General features: G+C 38.7%; 1 protein-coding gene across 1 annotated transcript; it reads right to left on the minus strand.

The window, feature by feature from the left end:
- itgb2 (integrin, beta 2) lies at positions 1–27,664 on the minus strand. Its single transcript, XM_071535690.1, has 16 exons — positions 27,624–27,664; positions 24,364–24,415; positions 23,552–23,649; positions 18,065–18,266; positions 16,779–16,949; positions 16,341–16,582; positions 15,534–15,692; positions 13,248–13,343; positions 13,021–13,110; positions 12,698–12,835; positions 6,924–7,114; positions 6,564–6,796; positions 5,735–5,951; positions 5,228–5,439; positions 3,039–3,205; positions 1–2,557 (listed from the first exon to the last, which is right to left on the minus strand). Exons 2-16 carry the CDS (start codon positions 24,410–24,412, stop codon positions 2,492–2,494), a joined length of 2,331 nt encoding a protein of 776 aa, XP_071391791.1. The 5' UTR covers positions 24,413–24,415; positions 27,624–27,664; the 3' UTR covers positions 1–2,491.

Here is a 27,664-nt window from a genome sequence, read left to right on the forward strand (position 1 = left end):
TGAGCAGAAATCATATGGTTTATTTTAAATTGTATCAACTTGGCAAAATTACAGTGAGGAAAAAGCAGTTGACTAATCTAGTAGGCTATATAACCTGGGACCTCAGTGTAGGGTCTCACCAGTAAAATCTGGCCATTTCTAGTACTGGAAACAGCAATGTGACCAACATATTTATGAAAAATAAGTTCATTATATGTCCTTGATTAATATCTAGTGAATAAACTGCAACAGTAAAATGAACAGTGCTAATGATAAAAACTTAAGTATAATTTTCATAATTGTTATTGTACATAAAATATAAATAAACGACTAGAGCATATACGTAGATAGAAAATGAAGGCAATTCATCAATATCCTGTGTTCCACAAACAATACAGTGGCCTAGCAAGTAAATATTAATTACAGTAAACAATTCTGTGATCAGTATCAGTATCACAGAAAAACTTGAAATGAACATGATTTGTTAACAGCAAATTACGTGTTGGTGAAACTGGTGGAAATGACGTATTCCCAGCACAAATCGATTACCTGAAGGAGACACGACTATAAACAGGAAGTAGTGTCACACTGAAGGAGCACGGTGGAAAGTGAAGCTGTGTTCGGTATGGTTCACTCGTTCACTCACTCACTATTCCCTATGCAGTGTTTGTCATATAGTGAACTATATGGACAATGACAGAACAAACTTTTGGACACTACATTAAACATCATGGCTTCGAAAAAAGTGAAACTTAACATTCCACAATTTGTTCCAAACTCGCCTGTGTAACATCTTCTGCTGCCCTAAAACTTTAAGGTAGGTAACGTTATTATCTTGTCATATTTGTCGCAGTGCTTCAGAACATAGAATTGAACACGCACGCTGTGGGTCTGTACAGGATCTGTGCTTAACCATGACCAAGCCCTTTCCCTAACCCAAACTTTAATAACCAAGTTGTTTTAGTTGCCTAAACTTAACCATAACCTTAACTCTAACCTTAACCAAATTTGTTTTACTTGCCTACACTTAACTGTTAATCAACCTGGAATGTAATTAAATTTGTGGCAGAGGAATGCATTTGAATTTGTGTCAGAGGAACGTATTTCAATTTGTTGCGGGGAAACAGAATTCATGAATTCAGTTCATGATGGAGAAACATTATTTTCCCATAATACGTGTCCACAGCACATAAATCGCCGTTTCAGAGTTCAGGTTCATTTCATGTATTTGTGTGAGATCATGTTGTCCAGTATAGGTGGAAAACAATAACACCTTGTCTCTTACATACAACAGCATTAAAAAGTATATTCTCCTGACTGCCATAGTGGCGCTACTAAGAGGCTAGGGGAAGCTAAGCTCACTTGCCATGTTCATTTCATTTGTTTTGTTTTTTAAGCCTAGATACTCATCATATTCTATGTTGAAGTAGAAAAGGTTATGATAAAAAGAAATTCATGCCTTCACTCAGTATGACCAGGTCAGCATTAACAGTTAAACTCAATCATTGGAAAATAAACAATGGATAACCGTAGCCAATCTTAAGCACTTATTACTCTGTGATTATTTTCCATTTACTATGAACTGTAGCCTAATATGCTGATAAAATAAAAAAGGCTATTAAAAAAAAGGTTTAAGAGGCTTTATCTCACAATATAACTATAAAAAGATTTCAATCGTAAATGGAATGTCTTTGTTCACACTACAACTAAAAACTTCCAAAACGACAACTATATTCTTGGTTCAATCTCAGAGCGATTTTTTGGATGTACAGACAACGATAAAACATTTTTAACAAATCAAAATAAATTTCTACAAAGGAAGGGTTGGGAGAATTTGTTAGTTCACTGCAATGAGTTGCTTGCAGAGGAACTGATGACAGAAGTCCAGAGGAACCCGGCGCTATTTGACAAAGACCATCGGCTGTAAAAATTACAGTTACAGTTAAATTACAACAGTATATTGTTATAGTTTATAGTTATCCTTATAGTTGTCGCTCTAGGTGTGAATGGGCCTTAACAGCCGCAACTTAGGTGGTCAGAACACACACTTTTCTGTCATCCAACTGTGATGCTCTTAGTAAACAATAACAAAATAACCATCTCTGACTGGTAAAGTCAAACTGACCTCAGAATAGATGTGTGAGGTGCGCACTGCTTCTGTGTGAAGATTGAATGGAATTATTCTACTGCATCTCAATTTGGCCATACCAGCGATAAATGTAATAATTTTGATAATTTTGAGCTTAATGCATTGATTCTAATTTTATATTTCATGGCAAGATGCAGCCTTTCTTATTCCATAGTGCCAGTCGAGCTGTTTAGGTGGTTTGCCTAATTTTGTCCTATGAAATTTTTTTTTTAATTTTAGCTTCCCAATGCGTGATGCCCTTGCGCTGCCTATGCTGACTGCATATACACAGGCATTCATTCAATACAATGGAAACATTTAATTTGCCACAAATGTACTGTATTGAATGCTGTGTAAATTCTGGAACGACTGCAGTGAGAGGGCTCATTCTCCAGTGAAGGTTGGGTTGGTCACAGTGGTGGTGGCCTTACTGAACAGTGGGTTGTCGGCCTGTTGAGGGAGCAAACACAATGATCTGTTTTCAGCTATACTAATTACAGAGACGGTTTACATAATAATTTACTTTAGATTATGCCTTGAATACGCCTACATTTATAATTCAAGATGATAGATCATTTGGCAAAAAAATTTATAAAAAAAAAATGATGACAATAATGATAATGTTTGATGTCATAATAATGAATGTTCTCTTTGATAATTGTTGTTTGTGCTTTGCTTGTCGAATTATCTGACTTTCATGACCTTTCAATTCATTGTGTTTGGATGCCAGGATTTTGAATAAAATGAAAATAGTCAAGCACATAACTTCTCTGTGAATTCAATCATGGTCCTCTTATCATGGTCTATGTGCAATTTTGTTGTGTTTTTTTTATTGTGCGTTTTAGGAAAGCACATTATTATTATTATTATTATTACTATCGTTATTATTATTACTAATATGTCAAAATTGCATTGAATTAAGCAGGCTCACCTCTGCCCACTTGGATTTCTTCTTTTCATTTTCAAACTTCCTGAACTCTTTCAGGTCGTTCATGTAGATTAGGCCTTTGATGAGCAGCAGTATCAGGAGGCCGATGAGAGCCACACCAGCAATGGAGCCTCCGATAATAGCATAAATGTTTGGTAATTCTGGACATTCTGGAACAAGAGAGATATATATATGTCAAGAAACCATTTGTGTATTGGAGTCCATGTATATTGTCATTTGGGGGGTTAGAAGAAAATTGCAAATAGTAGAGGTGACAATGGCCAGCCTTGCCTTGTGCCTGTGTGTAGAGTCTGTGTGTATTATTATGACTGTCTTCCTTTGATGAAACCTGCCTGGCCTGGATGGATTAGCCTAGGCATGACTGAATCTTATCTGAATGCAAGAGCTTTACATATGATTTTGTTGTTGCAGATGATGAGAGATATAGGTCTGTAGCTGGAACATTAAGTCTTGTCTTCCTCTTTTTGTTAGTATCAGTGTGATTAGGACAGTATTCACATGAGGCGGAAACTTTGATTTGGAAAATATCTCATTGATTAATTTGTAAAATAGAGGTGAGAGTAAATTCCAGGATATTTTGTAGATTTCTACTGGAAATCCATCCAGACCAGAGGACCTACCATTTGGCATGAGTGCTCTGTGTATTTCATTGAGATTTAGTTGAAGATACGTGGCTGTGGCCTCTTCGTCAGTTAATTTGGGAAGAGCAATGGTAAATTATCTGTTCTCCATGATACCCGTTATTCAAATCTGACTGGTTCAAATCCCTAGACAAAGAAATAAATAACTACTATTCAAAAGGTAAATCACCACAAACCAAACTACATACTCTTCAAAAACACAAAAATAAAGGCAGTCTCTCTTCTCCAAAAATTCTGCAGTATCAATTATCTCTTTCTACAAACCAACATTTTCAATAACTACAGCTTAAGAGGTCTGTCAATTTACTATTAATAGATTTGACCCTACCATTCCCACACTATACCAACATCTACTTGAAACACAAAAGCACAAAGTATCCTAAATTTACAGTAAAATACTGCTAGCAGATCACAACATCCATCTTCCCTCAGCCAAATGATGCCAGGACCTGAAAATGAATGAACAATCTCTGAAATGGCCATCCAAAAAAACTTTCACCTACACAACCAACTGCAGATTTACTATAAAAATTATAAAACTGTTCACAGAACTCACAAAATCCACATCTGATGGGAAGCACAGACTCACAGACATGCTACCACTGTTCCACAGCACAACTAGACAACTACATTCATGCACTATGGCATTGCACACCCATTCACCAACTCTGGACCACTGTCACCTCCACAATGTCTAGAATCAAGGGACACTATGTCCCTTTATCCACAACCAACTGGGCGACATAGACAGCCTTGAGCTCCCACCCCATGGAACTAGGCTGCCTCATATTAGCCAAAAATTGCATAATTAAAAATTGGAAAAAAACAAATGTAATATCTCAATTAATCACTGGGACTATCTTCTGCTAAATTACATATATATGGAAAAAATCATGACCAACAAACACTACAACACGTGGAATCCTATACTCAACCACTTTAACATCAATACTGACATTTGACCCTTTACAACTCATACCTGTAGCAGATATCCAGTGTCTTATATCCCTGTCCACTCCCGTATGTGTATGTCCTGTCTAGTTAGTCCCCACTCCCATTGTCAGTAGTTGCTTTCTGCTATCCCTATACTAATACCTATGCCCTGCTCTCAATATTGTACCTACCCCTCTTTCTCCACAGTAATATGTTGGTGAGTCAGTTCATCTCTCCACTCTTTCACTCCCTATCTACTCTCCCATTCTCTCTATCCAATTCCCTATTCTATTTACCTGACACCTTCTTCAGCACTATTATGATTTTATTACTCTGATTAGTTATTATTCTGCTTAATTATTTAATTATTTATTCTCTTGTTACCATGTCCTCCTTCCTTACAATCATTGTTGTCATTATCTGAGACTTGAGAGGGGATGCAGTAACAGGGCACTGTTCTCATTGCACATGTGTCGGTGGTGGAGCATTTGGTGCAAAACAAAGAACTTGGAATGTAAATGTAAAATTTGGAAAACAATTTTAAAAAAAAGTATAATTCTGTCTATATAAGCTTTCTGTATTTCATCATCAGCTTACCTCTGGTTTGTAGGATCTCAGCCATGTAGTTATCCTCTCCGACCAGCTGTTCCATCTTAAATCTGATCCAGCAACCCTCTGCGTCCTTCAGTTGACATTGCTTTTTTGTCATAGTGAATGTGTCTACCAATTTGTGCACAACACTGTTACAAGCTGTTGTGCAGTTTTTATTGAAGGGGCCTGTCCCAAAGCCTAGGCACTCAATGCATTTTCTGAAAAACAAGATTGACAGTAGCAAATTATACTACACGATTCTGGATCTCAAGATGGGTCAACTGTACACTTTTCAACCCCCCATGTGCTATGTGTGGTCCAAAGTTGGACATATAAGTTGGAAACTCAACAGTCAAACTTTTTGATTAAGTGACTCAGATATTTGATTACTGAGCTCCCGTGAGCAGCTTTAACAAGAGGTAAATTTGACTCTGGTGGTGTTTCCATATCTTTGCTTTTTTTTTTTTGGAGTAAAACTTTCATTTATAAGAATAAATATATAAGCCGCCTTACTGTTTGGTCTGGCAGGGGTCAGGGCAGCCATGGCATGTCTCACAGAACGGGCGTTGGTATCCCTCCTTACACTCACACTGGTTACACTTGCAAGTACCTCTGCCGCTGCACACACTGCCCTTAGAGGTGCACTGCTCATCAGACTTCTTACACTGACAGGCTGAGCCATCATATCCTGGTTTGCATTTACATATGCCACACTGGCACTTACCATTTCCTTGAAATTGAGAGGGATGGAGAGTAGTGTTAGACCAATATATCCGTTTGTTAATATATGGGGTAGATATCAGACAGTCAGTGTCCTCCACTGCCAGTTTAATGGAGGTTCCTCCCTGACCACAGCTACATAAAAACTGTCTGTAAAACCTGCAATGATGTTTTATTTTCTTTGCACACTTTATTTATTGACTTTTTAATTATTCATGTAATTGTTCAATAATGTTTTTTGTAAATTATTTCTTCATTTAAAGGCAGTAATGTATCCTAGAGTTTCCCCTACCATTGAATAGGCTGGGTGAGTCACAATGAATTTCATTCATTGGTGTCCCATGATGGTCTAAATGCAGTTTCAGAGGCTTTTCCACCCTGACAAGAACAAAATTCTAGGGAAACACTGAATCCCTGTTTTGCCATGAAAATGGTCCAATTTAAGATAATGAATATCGGGACCAATTATCGCTTTTTGATGACTTCAGTCTAAGAATAGTGATAGAATAGTGATATTTTCAAAAATCCATACAGTGAAACCCTAATGGAGAGTATAAATTATTTTCCTGTAATAATTCATACTCCCGAAATGCTAATTATTTGCAGATTATAGGAACTGTACCTCCACAGAGCTTATTCTGGAACTTCTCACAGTGTTCATCATCACACTGGCAGTAGTCACCATAGTAACTGCCACCTCCCTCCATGGCATGGCACAAGCACCTGCCACACACACAGTCTCCTCGACCCTCACATTCGGTGCCATTCTCCCTCTGGCAAGAAGCCCTTAGAGACCGCTCGTCCTTATCTCCAATGGCACATTCACACTTCTGCCCCACAAAGCCTGAATTACAACTGAATAAGGAAAAGATAGACGGGGCAATAAAAGCAACAAAAAAAAACGTAAACTATAATTCTCTAAAATGCTACATATAAAGCTGCCTGTCACCAGCCTTCCCATCCATGTCAGTCTCAAGCTTACCTGCACAGACCACAGCTGACTCTGCCCTGGCCGTCGCAGTGTGGGTGGTTACTGTTATTAGGGTCATCACACTCACACTCACAGTTCGTTGATAAGGTCACCTTCAGTTTATCTTTAATGCCAAGTGGGCTGATAGTGAAAGACCTCTCCTCCAAACACTCGTCTGCTATCACGGTGATTTTAAAAGAAATCTGGAGAGTGGGGTTAGGGTTGGGGGAGTCAGACAGTGGAATTGTCATAATACATTTTGGACAGCATTTTAAAAAATATAAAAAGTAAAAACAATGATAAACCTGTCTCTACCAAACAACAAAATACATGTATACTGTACCCATGTAGCTAAGGTAACTACAGTAGTAGTACGTTTCAAATTATTTATGATATTGACCATCAGGTGCAACATTCTGACACTTCTTAATGTCCTCTCTTTGCTGCTTTGGATAGGTTGATTACCCACCAGCTGGAAACAAATTAAATATTCCAAGCTTGAGGCTCAGAATTTGTCCCAAATTAAAGAATTAGCTCATCCACCTGAGGCTAATGTTACATGTGATGAAGAATATAGGTAGGTCGCTCACAAAACAATAAACAATGCTTCTATCCTTATTTTTTTGGCACAGGAGAACAAAGAGACAAACATTTTGGGCTGTAGTCATGTTTCCATTCAGGTTTTGCGCAAATTCAAAACAAACTTTTGAAAAGTCGACAATCTTAAAATTCAAATCTGGTGTGTTTCCATCAACGGCTGTTAAGCGAATAAGTAGTTTTGTGTTACAGAGGTGCTGATCATTACTCACAATTAGTTTATTAAGTCAGCATTGTCAATTAGCAGATCATCCTAACTGACAAGTGTTGTATGGTGATCTGATCCATTGGTAGATTGGCAGATCATCATATCTAACAAGGGTTTCAATGACAGACAAATATTGAAGACAATAAACAAGAAAAAGAATCATAAAAGACGCTTAACCCTTTATACTCTGCAATAGAAATGGTCTGCCAGAGCCTACACTGGTATTTTTGCTTACTGTGATGTCATTTTTTTGAGTATCTTCAAATGTTTCATATCCCTAAAATCTGCACAACCCGAGCTAAAAGGCTATGCAAATCAATATTAATCAATGTATATATATATATACTGTATGTACATATACATATATACAGCACTTTATTAGGAACACCTTACTAATACTGGGTCAAGGTTCAACATCTGCCTCAAGGTTCGACGTGTTGCATTCTGGGATGCTTTTCTGCTCTCCATAGTAGTAAAGAGGTTATCTGAGTTACTGAAGCCTTTCTGTCAGCTCCAACCAGTCTGGCCGTTCTCCTCTGACCTCTGACCTCTCTCATCAACAAGGCGTTTCCGTCCTCAGAACCGCCGCTCACTGGATGTTTTTTGTTTTTCGCACCATTCTGTGTAAACTCTAGAGACTGTTGTGCGTGAAAATCCCAGGAGATCAGCAGTTTCAAGTCAGACCAGCCCGTCTGGCACCAACAGCCACGCCACGGTCAAAGTCAATGAGATCACATTTTTTCCCCATTCTGATGTTTGATGTGAACATTAACTGAAGCTACTGACCTGTATCTGCATGATCTTATGCATTGCACTGCTGCGACATGATTGGCTGAATGGATAATTGCATGAATAAGAAGGTGTACAGGTGTTCCTAATAAAGTGCTTGGTGAGTGTATATATTAGACCCTCCAGGATTCCGCGATCACGGAATTTACCGCGGAAAATAGGTCCACCCACGGAATATGTGTTCATCTGCAGAAAATGTAGCATTCACTCTCGAAAACATGATTTTTTCAAAATTACCACTAGATATCACTAGGTATAGGCCCTTTTCACATTGTCATGGCAACAGCTTCTGAATTGAGAAGCAGATGCATTACAACTTCCTGTTGCCAGCTGGCCTGCCACTGGCCTTCTCTAAATCGCTCCACAACCTGCCCAACATTAACATTGGTGAAGTACAAAGACTATTTTTATTGACTCCTGGATCTAAACTAGAGAACAGGCTACAACTTCCCTCTTCGATTATGAAGGTGAGTTTTAGTTTCAGTTTTTCCTCGTCAGCTGTCATCTCTTGGCCTAATCACCGAATTTGCATAATGTTATTATGGGGCTCATTCATAAAATTTTAATTCATAAAAAGATTTAGCGTGACGTTAGAGGCAGATACCGTCATGGTGTTTTCTCATTCATAAACGTGAAATGCCGGGGCATTATTTGCGTTACCATTCTCCCCGTACTTCCACCCCTTTTGATCATTTACATATTGTGAAAGCAATTCATAAAAGCACACGGCACCACAAACGGCAGAGAAGATGACCATAGGCACGCCCCATGCACTTTTTTATCAGCTGCTGGAGTGAAGTAGAGCTGAAGTGATGAATAAATATAGATTTTTCAGAATAATCAATCATTTTTAGCTGTTTTTCCTAATGTCTGCAGAATAATGATTTCAACAGTACCTTTCATTCATTAATAATAGGGTCAATTAGGTAGCATACCTGCTATATCCAATATAATAAATTATTGTGGAAAGCAAAGTGATTCTACTGGTTTGTAAACATGTCACCCTGCGAACAGCACTTCTTACTGTCTGTTAATTCAATATTTAGCCAACAGTTTTCTTTATTACTTGTCGTTTTCATTTGAATACAGCATTCTGGATCCTGTAGGAATGGTGACTCCCTGTTTCCAGAGAGCTAATTGGTCAGAAGGCGGGCCTTTCATCCGTTTTGATCCGATAGCCTTAACTAGCCGTGAAGCATGAGTTACCGTGGTAATCTACCCCGGTTAAAAGTGAACCACCTTCGTGAGACTGAAAAGCCAGAGTTAAGCCCAAAGTTAGCTTGCTAACCCACTAATCTCACTTTGTGAGACAGGCCTCTGATCTGTGTTCAGATAAACATGTTTTCAGGGCACGAGATGTTTTGCCTATATAACCAAAAAACAGGGACATTGTAGTGAATAAATTGCTTACATTTTTTGAGGGTATTGAAGTGTAAAGAGCTGATACATCCAACGTTACTAGCCAGTCATTCATATCAACAGGAGGTAGTAGTATAATAATTCACTTATTTTCATGCCCCGAGGTCAGTAACTTTTTTAATTCTGTACTGAAATTGGAAGTATAATTATAGGAACGTTTATCCTGCATTTTACCGTCATGATATATCTATCAGTGTCCTGTAATACTCAAAACAGTGTGAGTGTGAATGAAGCTACAACATACATATCCCTCCTCCACCATCTACACACACACACATACAACAAACCATACATACACAACACGCAGAGAGAGAGATCGAGAGAGATAAACTCTTGTTCTCTCCACGGCTCCACCAGTTTCTCCTTTAGTTCGACGGTCCAACAGAACCAGGACTTCCGCTTTCCACATCAGCATGTTTACTATGTTTGTGGAGCCTTGTCACCTGTCACTACAGGTGCTGATGTCAGCCAAAGACAGTGCACCCATTGGTTGTTGTTAGTGCAGCATTATAAATGGTGTAATTGACCATCACACATCTATGAGTCAAGACTAAAGACTTAAGATAATATTAAACACATTTTTGTTCTAACGGTCAAGACGAGAAAAAGACGGCTAAGACTGAGTTTTCCACCCAACAATTGTGGTGACGGGAGCGCAACTGCTGTGATTTTTATTCTGACTTTGAAAATTTGTCTAAAACTGAAATCGCTTCAAATATCATCTAGTGTAAGGTCAGCATTAGTTGCAGGATGTGCCTGATGTTCCTGCTACAAGGCCATTCGGCTGCAAGTGTCAGTTGTGAGCTGTCAGATATCAGGCATATGGAGACATGCAGGAGCCATGTTTTGTAATTTTGTCATGTACGTAACTGACCACTATATAGATCACAGGTCTCTCTGACATCAGACTGACATCACTGACTGTGTTCATGCTGTTCCTCTCCAATGATGCATCATTAAATGTCTGCCAATTGATCAGATCGACTCCTATGCTCCAGTATCAGTATCACCATACAACACTTAGTTGTTGTCAGTTAGGATGATCTGCTAATTGACAATGCTGAGTTAATAAACTACTTGTGAGTAATGATCAGCACCTCTGTAAGACCAGCCTATAACTGTGCTGGTGTTTGTCAGTCTTGTGGACACACTGAAGAAGACAGTCAGCCCAAAACGTTTGTGTCTCTTTGTTCTCCTGTACCAACTAAAGAAGATAAGCATAATTTATTGTTTTGTGTGCAACCTACTTGTATTTTTCACCAGTTGTGCAAAGGATCTGTACCAAGTCAGGAGCTGAGTGCAAGGTTTTGATATTTTACATTTAACAGTGATAAAATGATGAGAAAATTCAACACAAAATAACCTCAAGTTGAACTTCAACATCCATTTCACAATCAGTAGTGTGTCCAGGAATGGGATTTGCTAAAGTGGGACCCAAACACATTTTGGTTTTGGTATTTGTTCACATTTTAATCCATTTGTGTCACTGAATTCAGACATAATAGAAGATAAGGCTTCCGGTATATGGCCAATGCTGGCATAGTCCACTGCCACTATTGTTTACGTTTCAGCTGCATCATATCTTGCTTACATCACCCCATTACAACACTTGGGCCGGCCAATGAGATGTCAAAGGTGGCACGGCCACTGTAGGCCGGCTCGTGGACAAGTGCCTGACAAGTGCCTGACAAGCTAAGCCAAGACGGCTTATGGCTGTGTACACTGCTTGGTCCAACTGATGGACATCAATATTTACATTCACCACGTTGTACATCACTACAACATGGTTTAATTCAGGTGCAACTTATAGTTACACTGAAATGAAAAATTGCGTAACTTTTTCACCTTTTTTATCTCATTCCAACTATCATACCATACACCTATTTAACAATTTATGCCAAAACTCACTCCCCACATTATGTTACACCCCTATATCCTGTTTCAATAGGAAATACATCAAATTAAGGAAGCAACATGCTGTCAAAATGCAGTTTAGTTAAAAGACAGTTTTATTTGATGGAAGGGGTGGAGGGGCAGGATTGTTAAAAAATCTGCGATAGTATTCTTGGCTGGAATTTGCATTCACACCTACTGGTACACAATGAGGTAACCACTAAAGATACTCTGTTGTCCAGGAAGTAAACGTAATGTGATTATGATAAAACTATCTAAAAAATTATGAAAAAAAATAAAAAATGGGGAAATTATTTGGCATTTATTATGGCTTGGAAAATCAGGTAAAAAAAAGTCATTTTTCATTTCATTGGGACTTGCTGCTTACCCTGACATATCTGGCAACCAATAAAACGTAATTACGTAACTAGTAAGGGAATTTCTCTAATAACCTGGTTTTTACATGGATTGATTTAATAATCAGTCTACCACTTGCCACACTCCACTGCGCCATGTTGTTTGATTTGTAAAAAGCTGAAAGAAATTTGACTAAAGTGTTTTCATGCCCTAATAAACTGAAAGACTGAGCAAAAATCTAGGCTCTATGCTTACTCAAATTATGATCTTACCCCGATTAAGATAATCAGATAAAGGCATTTACATAACTATTTCAGGAGTCAGGATCTAATTTGATTTTAACCTTAATCAGGGAAAGATCTAATTATTAGTGTGCATGTAAACATACTCCCTGTTCTGCACCGTCTCAGGTTTCTAGACTGCCAACCTCCAGCTACAGCTGGACGGGAGGTCTAGCTCAATAGGCTAAATACAGACAGCACCTTAAATGTTAAAGGAGCACACAGGTAATTGTTGAACTGACCTCCTGTCCCACACCCACGTTGTCACAAACCCCTTCGGTGTCCCGAGATGGTCCTGGATGCTGACAAATAGGGGTGTAAATGACTCTCACATTGTCAGGGAGATCATCATGGGTCACAGTTACTTTGGAGGACAACCTCTGCCATGGGTGACAAAATTTGAGAGGGGTGATTAGAGAGGGGCCAGGGGAGATTAGAGAGACACTAATAACACAACAATGTTACCAGATACTATGGATATAATAGTCAGGTCAGTTTTAAACATGCATGTGCTCACAAAAATACAAAAAAGCAGAACATTTTATGATAAGGGCGGTTAACTTACCCCGTAGGCACTTTCAATCAATGCAACAACATTTGTAGAATCTGATGATAGAACTCCCACTTCAGATTTTGGAATCATTTTTTTGAGTTGCTGTGATAAAAGATATGACGATGGCAAAAGTCAAACATAACTGTCAAAATGTATGCCCTTTAAATGATATAATGATGATAAATATTGACAGCAAGTTAAAAAAAGAGGGACAGATATGAATAGTTAAGCTTATTTACCCTGTACACTCCCTCCACGTTTTTTGTAACAGCAAAGATTGGTTGAATATTGTTTTTTTCCAACTGCGTAGCCAATTGTCCAACAGATGGGTAGTCCTACACACAAAGATATTCAATTTAGCAATCACAATGGTAAGTTGCAAACTTAGAGCATCTTGGTAGAGTATATCCTACTTGACTTCCTTGGCATTGTCTGCCAATTGCTGCTGTGGCACCTGAATTTCCCCAAGGGGATCAATAAAGTGCCATCTTATCTTTATCTTCTTATATCCATAGTGGCACCTCTTCATTGGAAGATCTTTCGCTAGATAATAGGGATAGTTAATAAGTGTCTTATAGACAGCCATCAATCTCGTAACTTCTGAATACATGCACTGTTCTACAGTGTTGGGGGTAATGTGTTACATAGTAACACATTAGAGTAATCAGATTACTTTTTTGTGGTAACAAGGTATTATCAGTTATTAGTTACTTTCTCAAATTTATATTTCTGTACTTTTATTTTTCTTTCAAATGGTTAAATGTTTAGTTAGTGTAAATTAAAGTAGGCCTATAAATGAAAGTAAAAATGAAAGTATTGCGCTACATGATTATTATTAAAAGCAGACTATACAGTAGGCTGGCGGTGCAGTGGAGGCTTGTAGGTCACGACTTGCTTTCAGAATGAACACAACAATAAACTGCAGAACTTGGAAATATTCACATTACTTTGAACTGATCGAAGAGAAGGGTAACATTATTATTAACTGTAAGTTTAGCTTTCACTATCATACTTAAGATTTGAATTGAAAGCGCTTGTGAGTGCTGTCTGCCGTTTATTTTGAGACCAGACAGGATCAGTTAACTCCGTGATCTGACTATTTACTGTGGAACTAGGTAAATGAAAGTTACTTTGATGTTTTCTTTAGATAACAGTAGATTGTTACTTAGTGATGATTTCTATACAATAAGAGTGATGACATCAGCAGAAGACGTATTTTAAGTGGGCAACATGAAAGTACTCTAACGAGTTACTTTTAATAAAGACTAACTTAGTAACGTAACTAGTTACTATTTAGGGCAAGTAATGAAGTAACTAGTTCATTTCAAAAGTAACTTTCCCCAACACTGCTGTTCATCTAGCCAGATGGAGGCAGGAGGATCAGTCTCAGATTAGGGGAGACAGGCCTGCAGAGTTCAGGTGACTAGATGAAAGAAGAAACTTAATAAAGCTAAAATAACTGTATTCCTGGTTTTGCTAAAGTTGTTGTTGGTGCCATCATATAAAAGTGATGCTCGTACTTGAATGCTTGTACACAATAATATTCAGTTCGTAAGAAAGTCTGAACATGTCAGAGCCATGTGGTTATCTGAAATTAATCAACACCACTCCACCCAATCAGAATCAAGTATTCATCCAGGCCATTGTATAATAAATAATAATGGATGATATTTTGAGTGCTTACCTTTTTTGTCATGTCATGTTTACTCTAGAGGAAGCTGAGTTTTGAGGGAAGTGGCAGAAAATATTAGTGATAGCCAGGTACGATCACCTTCAAACAGGGAAATGCTAGTAAAACATGGACCAAGTGAATTGTATTTTTCTTTTTTTTTTAGATTATTTGGGAATTTTGCCTATTTTGGATAGTTGACAGTAGAGATAGTAGTCAGCTGTTAGTGCTAAGTGTGATGGAAATCTTTCATCAATTTAGAATAATATATAAACTAATTCCACTGAAATATAATACAGAGGTATGTTATAAGATCTTTAATTTTATCAATTTCACTTTATATATCACTATGCAGTTGTTAATCAAAGTTAACAACTGCATAGTGATATATAAAGTGTTTCTGTGAAAAGCTCTGTTTCACAAATTATCGCAATACCTGCCATGTTATCACAGTATTTGTCATATGGCCTAATTTGTTTTTGAGGATAAATAATGATAAAAAAACACCATCAGAAATTGGGTTCTGGCAATAAAATGAAAAGAAAAAAATGAAAAGAAATAAAAAGATCTGCAATACTAGAGGTGCCATGAGCCATGCCAAATAATGTAAAAATGCATGAAATTGCACATAGTGAGCAAAAAGTATTCTGGGGGAGAATGTTACCATCAGGATACAACTGTTTGTTTAAACTTAAAATCAAGTTAAGAATTTCAAGAATTTCTCAAACATTGCATTAAAATGAAGCATTTTGTTAAAAAAATAAATAAAAATCCACTGAGGAGGCACGCTCCCCTGGATCCCCCTAAAGAGGTAGGTACCCCAGTGAATTCTGGCCACTGACACCACTGCCCATACCATGTCATTGCTCTTGGCATAAAGATGGTCTTCTATGTGGCATTGTTCATCATTGGGGTCCAGTATGCCTGCCAGTTTGCCATCCCCAGCCATGTGGAATCCAGCATCAGTGGTAAGTACAATGAGCCGTGTGCTGCTGTTCCTCCAACCTATCTTGTCCTGTGCAGAAGGCCCAAATAAATGGAACTGACGACTGCTTATTTAATTAGAGCAAGGCCGTGATCACATAAAACCATTTTTTTAATGCCTTCTTTCAGTTTTTTTTCAATGGTTTGGTTGGGACAGGCACAAACTATGTGACTGCGTTTTGGCCGCAGTGCGTTCTGTGGCCGCTCCAAGTTGTCCAGCATGTCTTAGCTTTAGCTGTATCAGTGTGCAAAAAGCCCTTGAAATGGGCAGTATCTAGGCAGAGCTCTTAACGAGATGATAAAACTCTCAGTACTCCCTATGAGGATGTCATGTACCCACATCCTCCTTTTCAGAATGGGCTCCTAATGCTATTCTACAACAGCAAGAAGAGCAACTTTCTCTTGTCCATTTTCATTTTCAGCAACAATTGTTAATCCAGGTTAGCTAGCTAACGCTAATTAGATATCTTGCAAGTTGTTGTCAAACTGTGTTGCATAACAATAAGAATGTTGTAACTTCTTGATCTATCCGTTACTAGCAACGTTCAGAGCTGAACTTTTCTTTTGAGCTTGATAAAAAATAGTTCTATCTGATCACGGCCAAACAACAAACCCATACTTGGTCAGAAGTTCCCATTGTTAATACAGTACACTGTTATCTCTTTGGTTGGCTTCTTACCCCACAGACAGCAGCCTGCATCATGGCATCAAGACTTCCTTCAGGAGAGTCCAAGTTCCCAGAAATGAACTGCTTTCTCACTTTTGCTTTGAACTCATCCTCCTTGGATGTCATGCTGAGAACATGCCTATAGCCAAAGGCAGGCTGGCATTGCTGCTCCTTCGCATCACAAGGCTTCTTAAGTTTTTCCTTGTTGGTGTTAGTGAAAGGCAGGACTGTCTTATCCACAAAGGAGCCAAATCCTGCAGTGTCAAGAAACAACTATTACCCCTGATTCTGCATTGGTTTTGTCATGAAAGGAGGAGGTGGGATGGCAAGCAAACACATCTTAAAAGGTACATAAAACCTTTCAGACCAATGAGATGTCAAAAGAGCTTATAATAGTATATTAGACCATCAACATTATCAGACTGAGATTGCAATCAGTAATCTTGTCACCTATTTGAGCATGTTCAGTGATTTTCTTCAGAGTCGCAAAAAGCTGCTGTCCCAGTTCTTTGACATTTCTCAAATCATCCGCCATGGAGTAGGACAGGTCCATCAGGTAGTATAGATCAACTGGATAGCCCTGGACTCTTTTAAAAAACAGGGTGAATGTGGTAGGCAGCCCTGCAAAGACAGCAAAAACTATAGTTTTGCATACATTTTATACAAGGAAGGATAAAAAATATTCAAATATTTGCAGTTCAGTGAATCTAGGTTTATGCAACACTGTTCAGCACTGAAAAGATGGGCAACAGATCAGGTGGAAAAAAATAGCGTGGCCTAATTTATGCTAGGCAGTATTTCAATGCTAGATAATAGGGGTGGGTGTCTCTACTTCCACAACAGATTTGATACAGAGGTCAAATATTAAATTATTAATTATTAAATATAAGGTAAAATATTACATTTATTGATTTGCAATTTCAAAAGCTGAAATTGAAATATATATTTTTCAATGTTCACAAATTCAGATCCAAAAATTCAAGTTTCAAAATTTAAAAAAAAAACATATTCAGGTTGCTCAAATTCGACTGGTCAAATTCGGTTCCAGAAATTCAAGTCGAAAAAATTAAAATGGAACATCATTCAAATTCAACTGGTCAAATTCAGATCCAAAAATTCAAGTCGAAAAAATTCAGTTTGCAACATCCAGGCTACCACGGGCAGGCTAAAGCAATAGAGTCTGAATGTAATCGAACCGATTTCTGGCATATCAGAGCACGGTCCGCGAACTGTAATCTGTTATGTTGTCTGTCTGTGACGTGGTAGGTTGCACTGCTGCCTGTCTTGGCCAGAACACTATTGAAAAAGAGATTTTTAATGTTAATGAGGCTTTTCCTGGTTAAATAAAGGTTAAATAAAATACACCATAGTCGCATTTCTTGAACTGTGACCAATTTGCGCATCTGTCCAGCTCACCATGTGAAGGTGATGCATGTCTCTGCCAGAGTATGGACTCGAGGGAGAGAAACACACAGAGTAAATGACATTATTAGGTGCTAAAATTAAAACAAGATACGCCTATAGTATCATCCTGCATCGATTCAGCTGTGATTCCCTCCCATCTCTGGCCTAATTCAAGCTGTTTGAATCGATGCAGCAGTATCCTAGACATTAAGCCTGGTGCATAAATTTGAATCGGTGCATTGTTACAGCCCTACTAGATAAACAAGATCACAGAACTCAAAGTATACCCAATAGTGCTACCTATTGGGTATACCTAAGTTGATTCCACTCACCAGGTCGCAGTTTCAATTTAATCTCTTGAGGATTTAGCTGGATGGGCTCCTGCTGGTCGAATGACTTAGACAGAGGCGTGTCCTTAACTATGTCAATGTTGTTCATAGGAGATATGATTTCTCCCGTCATGCAACCTCTCTTCATCAGCTCGGATCTGGTATCACAGCGAGCTGCTTCCTGTTCCCCTGGTTTGGTGAAATTCTGAAAATGCACAATACAAGATTAAAACAAAGATTTTGGTTTTCACACTTTAGGTGATGTTGAACTTTGGTAGTACCTTGGGTAGCTTCCAGGCCATGATAAAACCCTCAAATTCTCTGTTATCTGTTGCTCCGGTGCTCCGGTAGAGACAACTGGAGAACTGAGTTATTTATCTTTTTCCCATGGCGCAGCTGGGGGCATCATGAGCCAAATTCAGGTAAGGTCAGACTGTCAGTCAGTCAGTCAGTCAAGTAATGCTTAGTGAGATGATGCTTCGTCAGATGGCCTCTAGAGGGCGTCTTTGACTGTGAGATGCACTGTTCCCATATAGAGACACAAAATCAAAAGTTGGTCAGTGTGTAGAAATGGATCTAAATCGATCTCTAATGTGCCTGATGTGCGCATCATGTCATGTCTGTAATTTGGAGATGTACAGACAGTAGACCAGCAGTATTGAACTCAATCCACAGAGTCTCCCGGTGTGAAAACAAAAGTGAAACTTAACATTCTACAGTTAGTAACAGAGATTTGCAGACAGTAACTGGTCTTCGCTGCCCTACAAACTTTAATGGATATCGCAATAAAGTCACATGACTTATTTCCATTGCGGTCCTGAGGTCTAGGCTAGGAGGCAGGCAGGAAAAGGGAGTGACAGGTATATGCTACTAATTTCCCGAAAAGATGTTTCACTATACTAATTTACTCAGCATCCATTTTTTCTGTTATTTTTTAAAACTATTCAGAGAGTGGGCAGATTTAATTTAGTTTGGGATTTTATTCCACTCCTCCCCGCCTGTGTAGAGAAATGTACTTCTCCCTACTTTGCTTTTTAGGTTGGGTTGTTTCAGGTTAGATACACTAGCCCTCGTATTCAGGCCATGAGAGACCCGAACATACTGAAAATACCTGGTAAAATAATTTGGACATAGACCGTGTAAAATCTTATAGACCATAATAAGTTTTAACTGTTGAATTCTACCTTCAACTTTTAGTTACACCACTGTACCAGGTTACGCAGGTGTAATCATAGTGGCATTGAATTAATGATGTAGCTAATGTCCTCATGGTTTCCTTATCAAGGAATTTGGATATTCTTGCAAGATACTTTGTCTTTGAATGGACCTTCCCAATGACAGAGAGGGCCATAGACTCACTAGTCATACACTGTTCCAGTTCGCATCCAAGATAAGTAACAGAACGCTTTTCCTGTATCTTTGTTCCATTACATTCAGAAAAACTGGTTAGGTCCCTTAAATTATGCCTTGTTCCAAAAACAATACATTCAGATTTGCCTAAGTGCAAGGATAACTTGTTGTCACATAACCAACTGCTTATTTTTTGGAGCTCTTTACCAAGTGATATTCTAACTGTTTCTAAGCACTCTCCAGTTACCAACAAAGCTGAATCATCCACATACAAAAATAAAGGACATGAACAAGCTGCCTCCATGTCATTTATATACAATAAAAACAATAAAGGACCAATTATGCTTCCTTGAGGGACACCACAGGTAAGGTTTTTGGGCTCTGAGAGCATACCTTTGGAGCATTTGGACTCTACCAGAAAGGTATGACTTTATCCATTTCAAGGCCTCCCTATTAAAACCTATTGCCTTTACGATCGACCTTCGAAAAGCATTTGACACAGTGAATCCACTGTGTCAAATGCTTTTCGAAGGTCGATCGTTGCCATTCCACAATACTTGCCACTGTCAGTTTCCTTTTTAATTAAGTCGGTTACAGTAAATAAATCATGCAAGTCTCAGTTGAGTAAGACTGCCTAAAACCTGACTGAAAATCATATAAAATATTAAATTGGTTAACATATTTAAGGATTTGTTCATAAAGAGCTCTTTCCAGGATTTTACTTAGGATTACACTTAATATAGATACAGGCCTGTAGTTACTTTGTTCAACCTTACTGCCCTTTTTAAAAAAAAAAACAAAAAAAAAAAAACAGTAACTCTGGCCTTTTTAAATTCCTGGGGGACTTTTGATTGGGAAATTGAAAGATGTATAATGTGTGTGACATAGGGAGCAATAACCTTTGCAGCATCTCTCAGGAACTTAGCTGGGATGGCATCTTTGTTAGTATCCAAGCCCCTGAGCATTTTAGTGATCGTTGTGATTGTTATCTGGGTAAAAGAAAACTGCTCTTCCCTGATCCCTTTAGACTCGTAATACTTTTTCACCTGAGGTTCCCCATAGCCTCCCGTATTAACTGGAAGTTTCTGCACTAAGTCACTTGCTATGGTTGTGAAAAACGGTAGATGTTACTTAAAGGAATAGTTCACCCAAAAATGAAAATTCAGTCATTATCTACTCACCCCCATGCCGATGGAAAGTCGGGTGAAGTTTCTTAGTCCACAAAACAGTCCTGGAGCTTCATAGCAAAACAGCGTTGCAGCATTCTCCTAAACAACCGAAGTTGCTAGGGACTTCTTTTAAAACGTAAAAAAAAAAAAAAAAAAAAAAAAAATCAGCTCCAATCCAAGCCAATCAGCTCGACCGGCGTAACCCAAGCTTCTGAGTAGCAATGTAAACACGGAGGTATGCAGAAGTCGCGAGTTCTGGTTGATCTCGTCTAGCGGCGCATGTACACGCCTTCGAGCTTGTGCACTCACTTCAGCATGCGTGCTAACGTGAACGCAGCTTTGAGCTCAGTGGCTACAGTGAAGATTTTGGCTAAAAAAAGGGTGTAAATGACGTCTTTTCAAGTGAACTTGGGATCTCGGGGCTTCCGGAGACTTGGGTTACGCCGGTTGAGCTGTATGGAGCCGTTTTATGGGTTTTTTTCGGTTGTTTTTTTACATTTTAAAAGAAGTCCCCAGCAACTTCGGTTGTTTAGGAGAATGCTGCAACGCTGTTTTGCTGTGAAGCTCCAGGACTGTTTTGTGGACTAACGGCCGAAATACATGGGACACGGATGAACACGCCACACGTCTGCCGCAGAATGCCCGCAGCAGAGCGCGTCCATTATAATCAACTGAAGCTGCTACACGGACCTCGGAAGCCACGCGCACTTGCGCGGGCATCGCACGGCTCATCTCTATTTTTGCGCGTCTGGTCTATTTTTTCCCCTCTACGCGCGGCTACGCGGCCCTCAAACAGGTAAAAACTCCATAGAACTGTGTAAAAGACGAGTACAATCTGTTTAAAAATGATTAAAATAAATACCTCATTGTACCAGAGGCAATGTGACGCAGCAGAGCAACCTTGTGGGTGTTTTTACATTGCACAATAAAATAAATCAATCAAATCAATGTGTATCCATGTAGTTAAAGCGATCTAGTTAATTAATTCAGTACCAGTTAATATAGCCTATACTTCCAAACCCTGCATAACCAACTGTATTATCACTTGGCAAAACTCAATATGCACACCGTAGCCGATCATCTATGTGGCAACCACATGCTACAAAGACAGAGTCTGTGTAGCAGGTAAAAAGCCCCGCTCCGCCCCGCCTACGTGACGCGTCACGTCAGTGTCCCATGTATTTCGGCCGTAAGAAACTTCACCCGACTTTCCATCGGTATGGGGGTGAGTAGATAATGACTGAATTTTCATTTTTTGGGTGAACTATTCCTTTAAGGCTGTGTCCCAAACGTGATTATTAGTGATGATTTCTGTACAATAATAGTGATGACATCAGCAGAAGACGTACTTTAAAGGCATGATCTTACATGGGTAATGTGAAAGTATAACTGGACGCGCCAGATAGTTTGTTACACAGAACCATCTGGGAAGTCGTCTTTGGAAACTGTTTGGAAAAGGGCAGGCACTTTCAAAAAATACTTGACAGGTGATTGGATGAACCATCTGTCTATCACTAGAGATGCACCGATTGCAATTTTCTTGGCCAATTCCGATTTGCGATTTTTTAAAAGTCTGACCTGCCAATTCCGATTTTGGCCAATTCCGATTTTCTTTCTGAGAACTATAATTGACAGCATACACAAACATTTTTGTAACTTTTCTTTAATGGAAAATTAAAATTCAATTGTATGTTCATAATAAAACATTGACTATTAATAACTTACATTTTCTCCAAAACTGCTCCAGGTTACAGGACCTTCTCTCACTCAAACAAATCTCAAAATAAAAAAGTGCTCCAGGTTACTGCACAGAGGTTTTCTGTACAAATAAAATCCAACTGAAAATGAATTGCAGTATATCCCACTTTATCTAACATGTTATTACTTTCCCAAAAGATCGGCCGATCGATCGGTGCATCTCTAATTTCGACACCTCTAACCACACAGTCGAAGAGCAGAGCCATAACGCCCGGGCCACACCGCTTGCGTGAGCGGTGCGTGACGGCTGCCTCGCTGAACTGCTGCGGCTCGCACGCCTGTGGTGTCCACACAGAGAGCGTTGCTGCTGCGGCGCTGTCTATCTTTCTACATTGAGTTTGCCTTTGATAATGGCCATAGAATGTTTCATTTCATGTCATTATAAATGTCATTTATATGTTGATGAGCGGTCCGAAAAGTCAAGAGTTGTACCAAAGAAGCAGTCGCGTGGTTTTTGTTTACCCTCGTTCAGAGAGAGAGAGAGAGAGAGAGAGAGAGAGAAAGAGAGAGAGAGAGAGAGAAAAAGAGAGAGAGAGAGAGGGAGAGAGCCTATAGCCTACGTGGGGTTTCTGCTATGACTACCCTATTTCCACAATTAAAAGCCAGCAGGCTACTCCACAAATTTAGCCGTGCAAGTCACTGAATTTTCTACAACACGGTCCTGCAAATATTTAACAAAAGAAGCCTTGTGTTAACAAATGAAGGGATTCTGTCCACAGAAACGCTAGAAGGCTTTTAATTTGAAATGGAAACAGAACGTGTTGGGGTAAAAAAAATTTTTTTTTTTTCATGTCTGTGACATATTCTACAGATATAGACATTGAAACTGTATTGAAAGGTGTAATGTTGCTGGTATGATATCAATATGACTACCAACAGATCATTTTCCCTGTCTATTTTTGCTGAGAACCGCACGCATCACGCTGAAAAATGCTGCTGCTCACCGGGCTGTGTGGCTGCTCTAACCTGTTAACATGGGCGGCGAAAAATAAAAGCAACAGGTTCCGCGACGCTCACGCAGGCGGTGTGGCCCCGAGCGTAAGGCATTCACACCTCGCTCACAGCATATGTAGCATGTGTATCTATTGGAGACACCTCACACATGCGGAGTGTGTTGAGACACACACGTCTCTGCACACACACATTTTAAGCACTGGTAAAACACAATACCAAGATTCCCAGCAGATACTTAAGTCATAAAGTTCTTTCTTACCAGTTGTTTGCACCACACACAGTATGGTCCAGATTTGATACAGTCACCACAAGAGTTGATCACTGACTTAGAGCATACGTCCTCTTCTTGAGAAAACCCTACAGGGAAAAACATATATTGTCTCACGAAATTTAGTTCTCAAACACATATTATGGGTTGTGCACATGAATAATGTGAAGATTACGTTTCTCCACCACGAAAGGATTATGTGACAAAAGCATGAACTAGCTGCACCATGTTCACATTTGTCATGTGTCATAAGTGAGCACTGTTCCTTTAATTGAACAAAATGCTTCTCACATGTGGACGTTTAACCCCCCCCCCCCCCCCCGAAAGCAAGAAGGGCGAAAGTTAAAGAGAAAGTAAAGCAGAAGGCAGCTAGAGGGACTACATTTTGTTTAGCTTGTACTATTATGCTAGAAATATAATGAAATCAATGTGAGACAAGCAAGATCCTGTACAGGCCCAAGTCGCAAAGTCCACAAAGTGTGGATGACTAGGAAACACAAAAGAAAACATTGTCCACCGATCTGTTCATGTTCAAATCACTAATCAAAACTCACCTTTTCAGAACTGCTTTTAATGTGTGATTAATGCTGTGTGTTATATGTTTTTATTGTGTTGTTTTCTATGATTATGTACCGTTATCGAGTGTGTACCGTTAAGTCCTAATCGCAGCGGCACAGGTTCAAATCTGGCCCGTGCCCTTGGCTGCATGCCATCCCCTCTGCCCTGTTTCTCTCCTGTCTCTTTCTACTGTAACTGTCAAGTAAAATGCCAAAAACAACAACAACAACAAAAAAACAACTTACCATTTCTACCCATCAGCAGGAGCAGAAGGAACAGCAAACATCTATCCATTTCCTGGTGACAAAAACCAAAGAGAGCCACAAACACTCAATAAAATCCATGGTAGTGGACCAGAATTTAAGATTTCCCACATAGTTTCACATTATTAAGGTATAAAGGGGACTGAAAAGACTTTCATTTTCACATTTTTGAGAAATGGTTGGTTTGCCTACTGACTGCTAATATTAATGCATAACTTGTGACTGCCAACTAAAATTTTGATCACCACTATTAGAGTTTACACTGGACATGTACAAAGAATTAGCACTGCCATCATTATATGGCACACATAAGCCTGCAGCCGGAAGCTCTTTTTCCCTTAATTTATGTAACTGCTGAAGTTATCAAAGTAAGTGAAGCCATTCAATCATCATACACAAGATGTTGTGCTTATAGCCTACATGATTGATATTTCAATTTGATAGCAGGGATGCTCCTGAATCCGAATAGCCTACCATATTCGGTGAAGCACAAATAATAATTTACTAATAATAAAAAATATGTTCCTTGACGATTTTCTCATTGAACTCAGAAGAGAAAAGTTTAGGTTTGTGTTCCATAGTCTGCCTGTCACACACACGGAGCCGCAATAGAGAGAGAGAGTAAGTGAGAGAGTTGCTTGTTCGTACGCATTTTGTTTGCTCCGGGAATAATCAAATTATTTTGACTACTAATTTAGCAGTCAGTTCAGTACAGCAGGGATGTTGTGTCTCCCCATCGATCCACACTACTTGTCTTCACAAAATACAACTTAGAGACATTTAAGTAGTGGCACAGTAGCCAATGATATAGGCTATTCCTCCCAAGGAAACTTTTGATTTTCCTTCTTAAAAATCAGTTGATACAAAAACATACCATGAACACAAAAAAACTGCATGTTATTTCATTTGCACTTTTCATCTCTAAGATTTTTTTTTACCAGTCCCAGTCTGTTCAGTATAACCCAGTAAGGGGGTGGTTGGGTAGGTTGTGCAATTCAGTATCTCCCAGTTAGCAGTGGGGGCTTTGTTCAGGTTACTTTAGTAGAGAGTCATCCATCTTGACACACATTTAGAAACAACACAAACAGTAGACAAACATAATAAAAGTACTCAAAGTTCCAATCACTAAAACTCATCACTAAACCACTAAAACGATTAAAAGATTAAATAAATAAACGTTGCTTCTATATCATCTGTGCGTTGTTGCTATGACTTGTTTATCTGAGTGATGGCTGCTGGAACAAAGCTATTTTTATACCGCTTTGTTCTGCACTTTGGGACTATAAAACCTTCGTCCAGAAGGAAGAAGCTGAAATTCACTGTGCAAAGGGTGGCAGTTGTCATTTACAATCGAGCCAGTTGTAACTGTCTAGTGTACAGGGTCACTGCTGGGTTAAGCTGTGACTCACCAATCAGCCTACTAGACCATTTCACAATCTGATTCAGAGAGTTTCTGTTCTTTAAAGATAGGTTTCCATACCATGACACCAAAGAAAAAGATAAAATCGATTCAATAAAAGCACAGTAGAATAAGGTCATCATGATTATATCGATGTGGAAATAGGACAGTGCTTCGTCCAGTTTCATAGAGTAGTTCAAAGTGAGAATGAGGAAATATATTTTGATTCATCAAGACATTTTTTCAGTTTATATACTGTTTAGTGTCTCCCAGTGCACATGCAGTTCATACCAGCAGACAGACACAATACTAGCCTAAGTGACAAGTCTGCATTTCAACATTACACTTTAACATTGACCACCTCATAAGTACATTTGAGACATACATAAATACACTATATTCTTTCCAACTCCTTACAGAACCAACAAACCAATCTGGAGACTAAAGACATCCACAAGTGAGGTTCATGTTCATGTAGGCAGTGATGGTGACTAAGCTGTTTCCTAGTTTTACATAGAAGTATTACTGTTTGAAGTATACACTGATTACTGATAAAACATACACTGAGTTTAAGATGCTATTTTGTTATTGAGACTAATTTCACAATAAATGACTGGATAGTAATGATTTGTACATTTTATTCCAATAAAGAGACCATATACATTTGGGCCTACCTAGGACATGGTGCTGCTCTGCTATTAATATCCATGGAGCTGCGTTCATGTCATATCAGTGGAGGCAGAAGAATGGGATGACATCTCATTGCTACAACTTGGAAGTGTTTAACTTCGCCCACATCCAAAATATTTTTTTATCTCTGAATTTAAAATCCATCATAAACAAACAGCAGCATATATTGCCACTTTTCATAAATAGAGTTGGTTGTATAAGTGTGAATATAAATTATAATCTTTTATTTTTATTCCCATAGACTGCTGACATTACCAAGTGGGACATATTGGAGACTGTTTTTTCCCCAGTTGGAAGCTCATATTTATGGTAAATATGAAGTGACGTGAACACAGCATGAGGAACCAATCATTTGGTAGATATGACTTGCTCTTGTCCTTAAAAAGGCATAGCCAGCAACTGTAAGTGTAGCCTGAAGGGGTGGAAATCTAATCTAGAAAATAACAAAAGCACACATCCCAATCCTCAACAACAGGTCCCGAAAATCCAAAACACAAACATGCCAGCACAATACTCAAGGTGTGCAAATTTATGAATAGAAATTGATTCATAGGTAACATTTGGACTTGGTCTGATGAAAAGCAGTATGCTCAAATGTCGTATGTATCGTGTCACAACATCTTGGGAGCATATAATAGAACGGGGATTCTTTTGTTCAGATCTACCAACAAAAAAAAAAGTTTGTATTTTTTAAACCAAATCAAAAGTAGCAGCCAGTTATCTTATTCTTGGCCCTAATCGTGTCACTTTTTCTTGACACCAGAATAATCAGAAGTTACTTCAGTCAACTTCCTCTGAGAAGACAAAAGACTCAAGTTCCTCTTTTAGCAAAATATGAAACCACAGACTGTTGATGTTTTACACTAGTAGACTGTGGCTATGTGAAGATGTTTTACCTTTTCCATTAATATCATAGCAGTCTAAACTTGTGATGTGATACGATACAGAATTGAAAAAAAATAAAATAAAATAGGGCCTTCCAATTTTGGTGGCGATGTTCGATGACACTATTTTTTATATTTTTATTCTTTACTCACACATCAGGAAAAATTATAAATACTAGTGACATTACCACTGTTTTAATAAAAAAGTGAAGATGATTAGAATAGTTAAAAATCTGTTTCTTCATCATTACACAAAAAGTAGTACTTACAACCAGGATGCTGCAGCTCCCCACCTTCACTGTGGTTGACA

Source organism: Centroberyx affinis, unplaced genomic scaffold, assembly GCF_046629955.1.
Source record: "Centroberyx affinis isolate AG114_WGS23_722 - 3 ecotype Tasmania unplaced genomic scaffold, CSIRO-AGI_Caff_v1 ptg002747l_1, whole genome shotgun sequence".
NCBI classification, from domain to species: Eukaryota; Metazoa; Chordata; class Actinopteri; order Beryciformes; family Berycidae; genus Centroberyx; species Centroberyx affinis.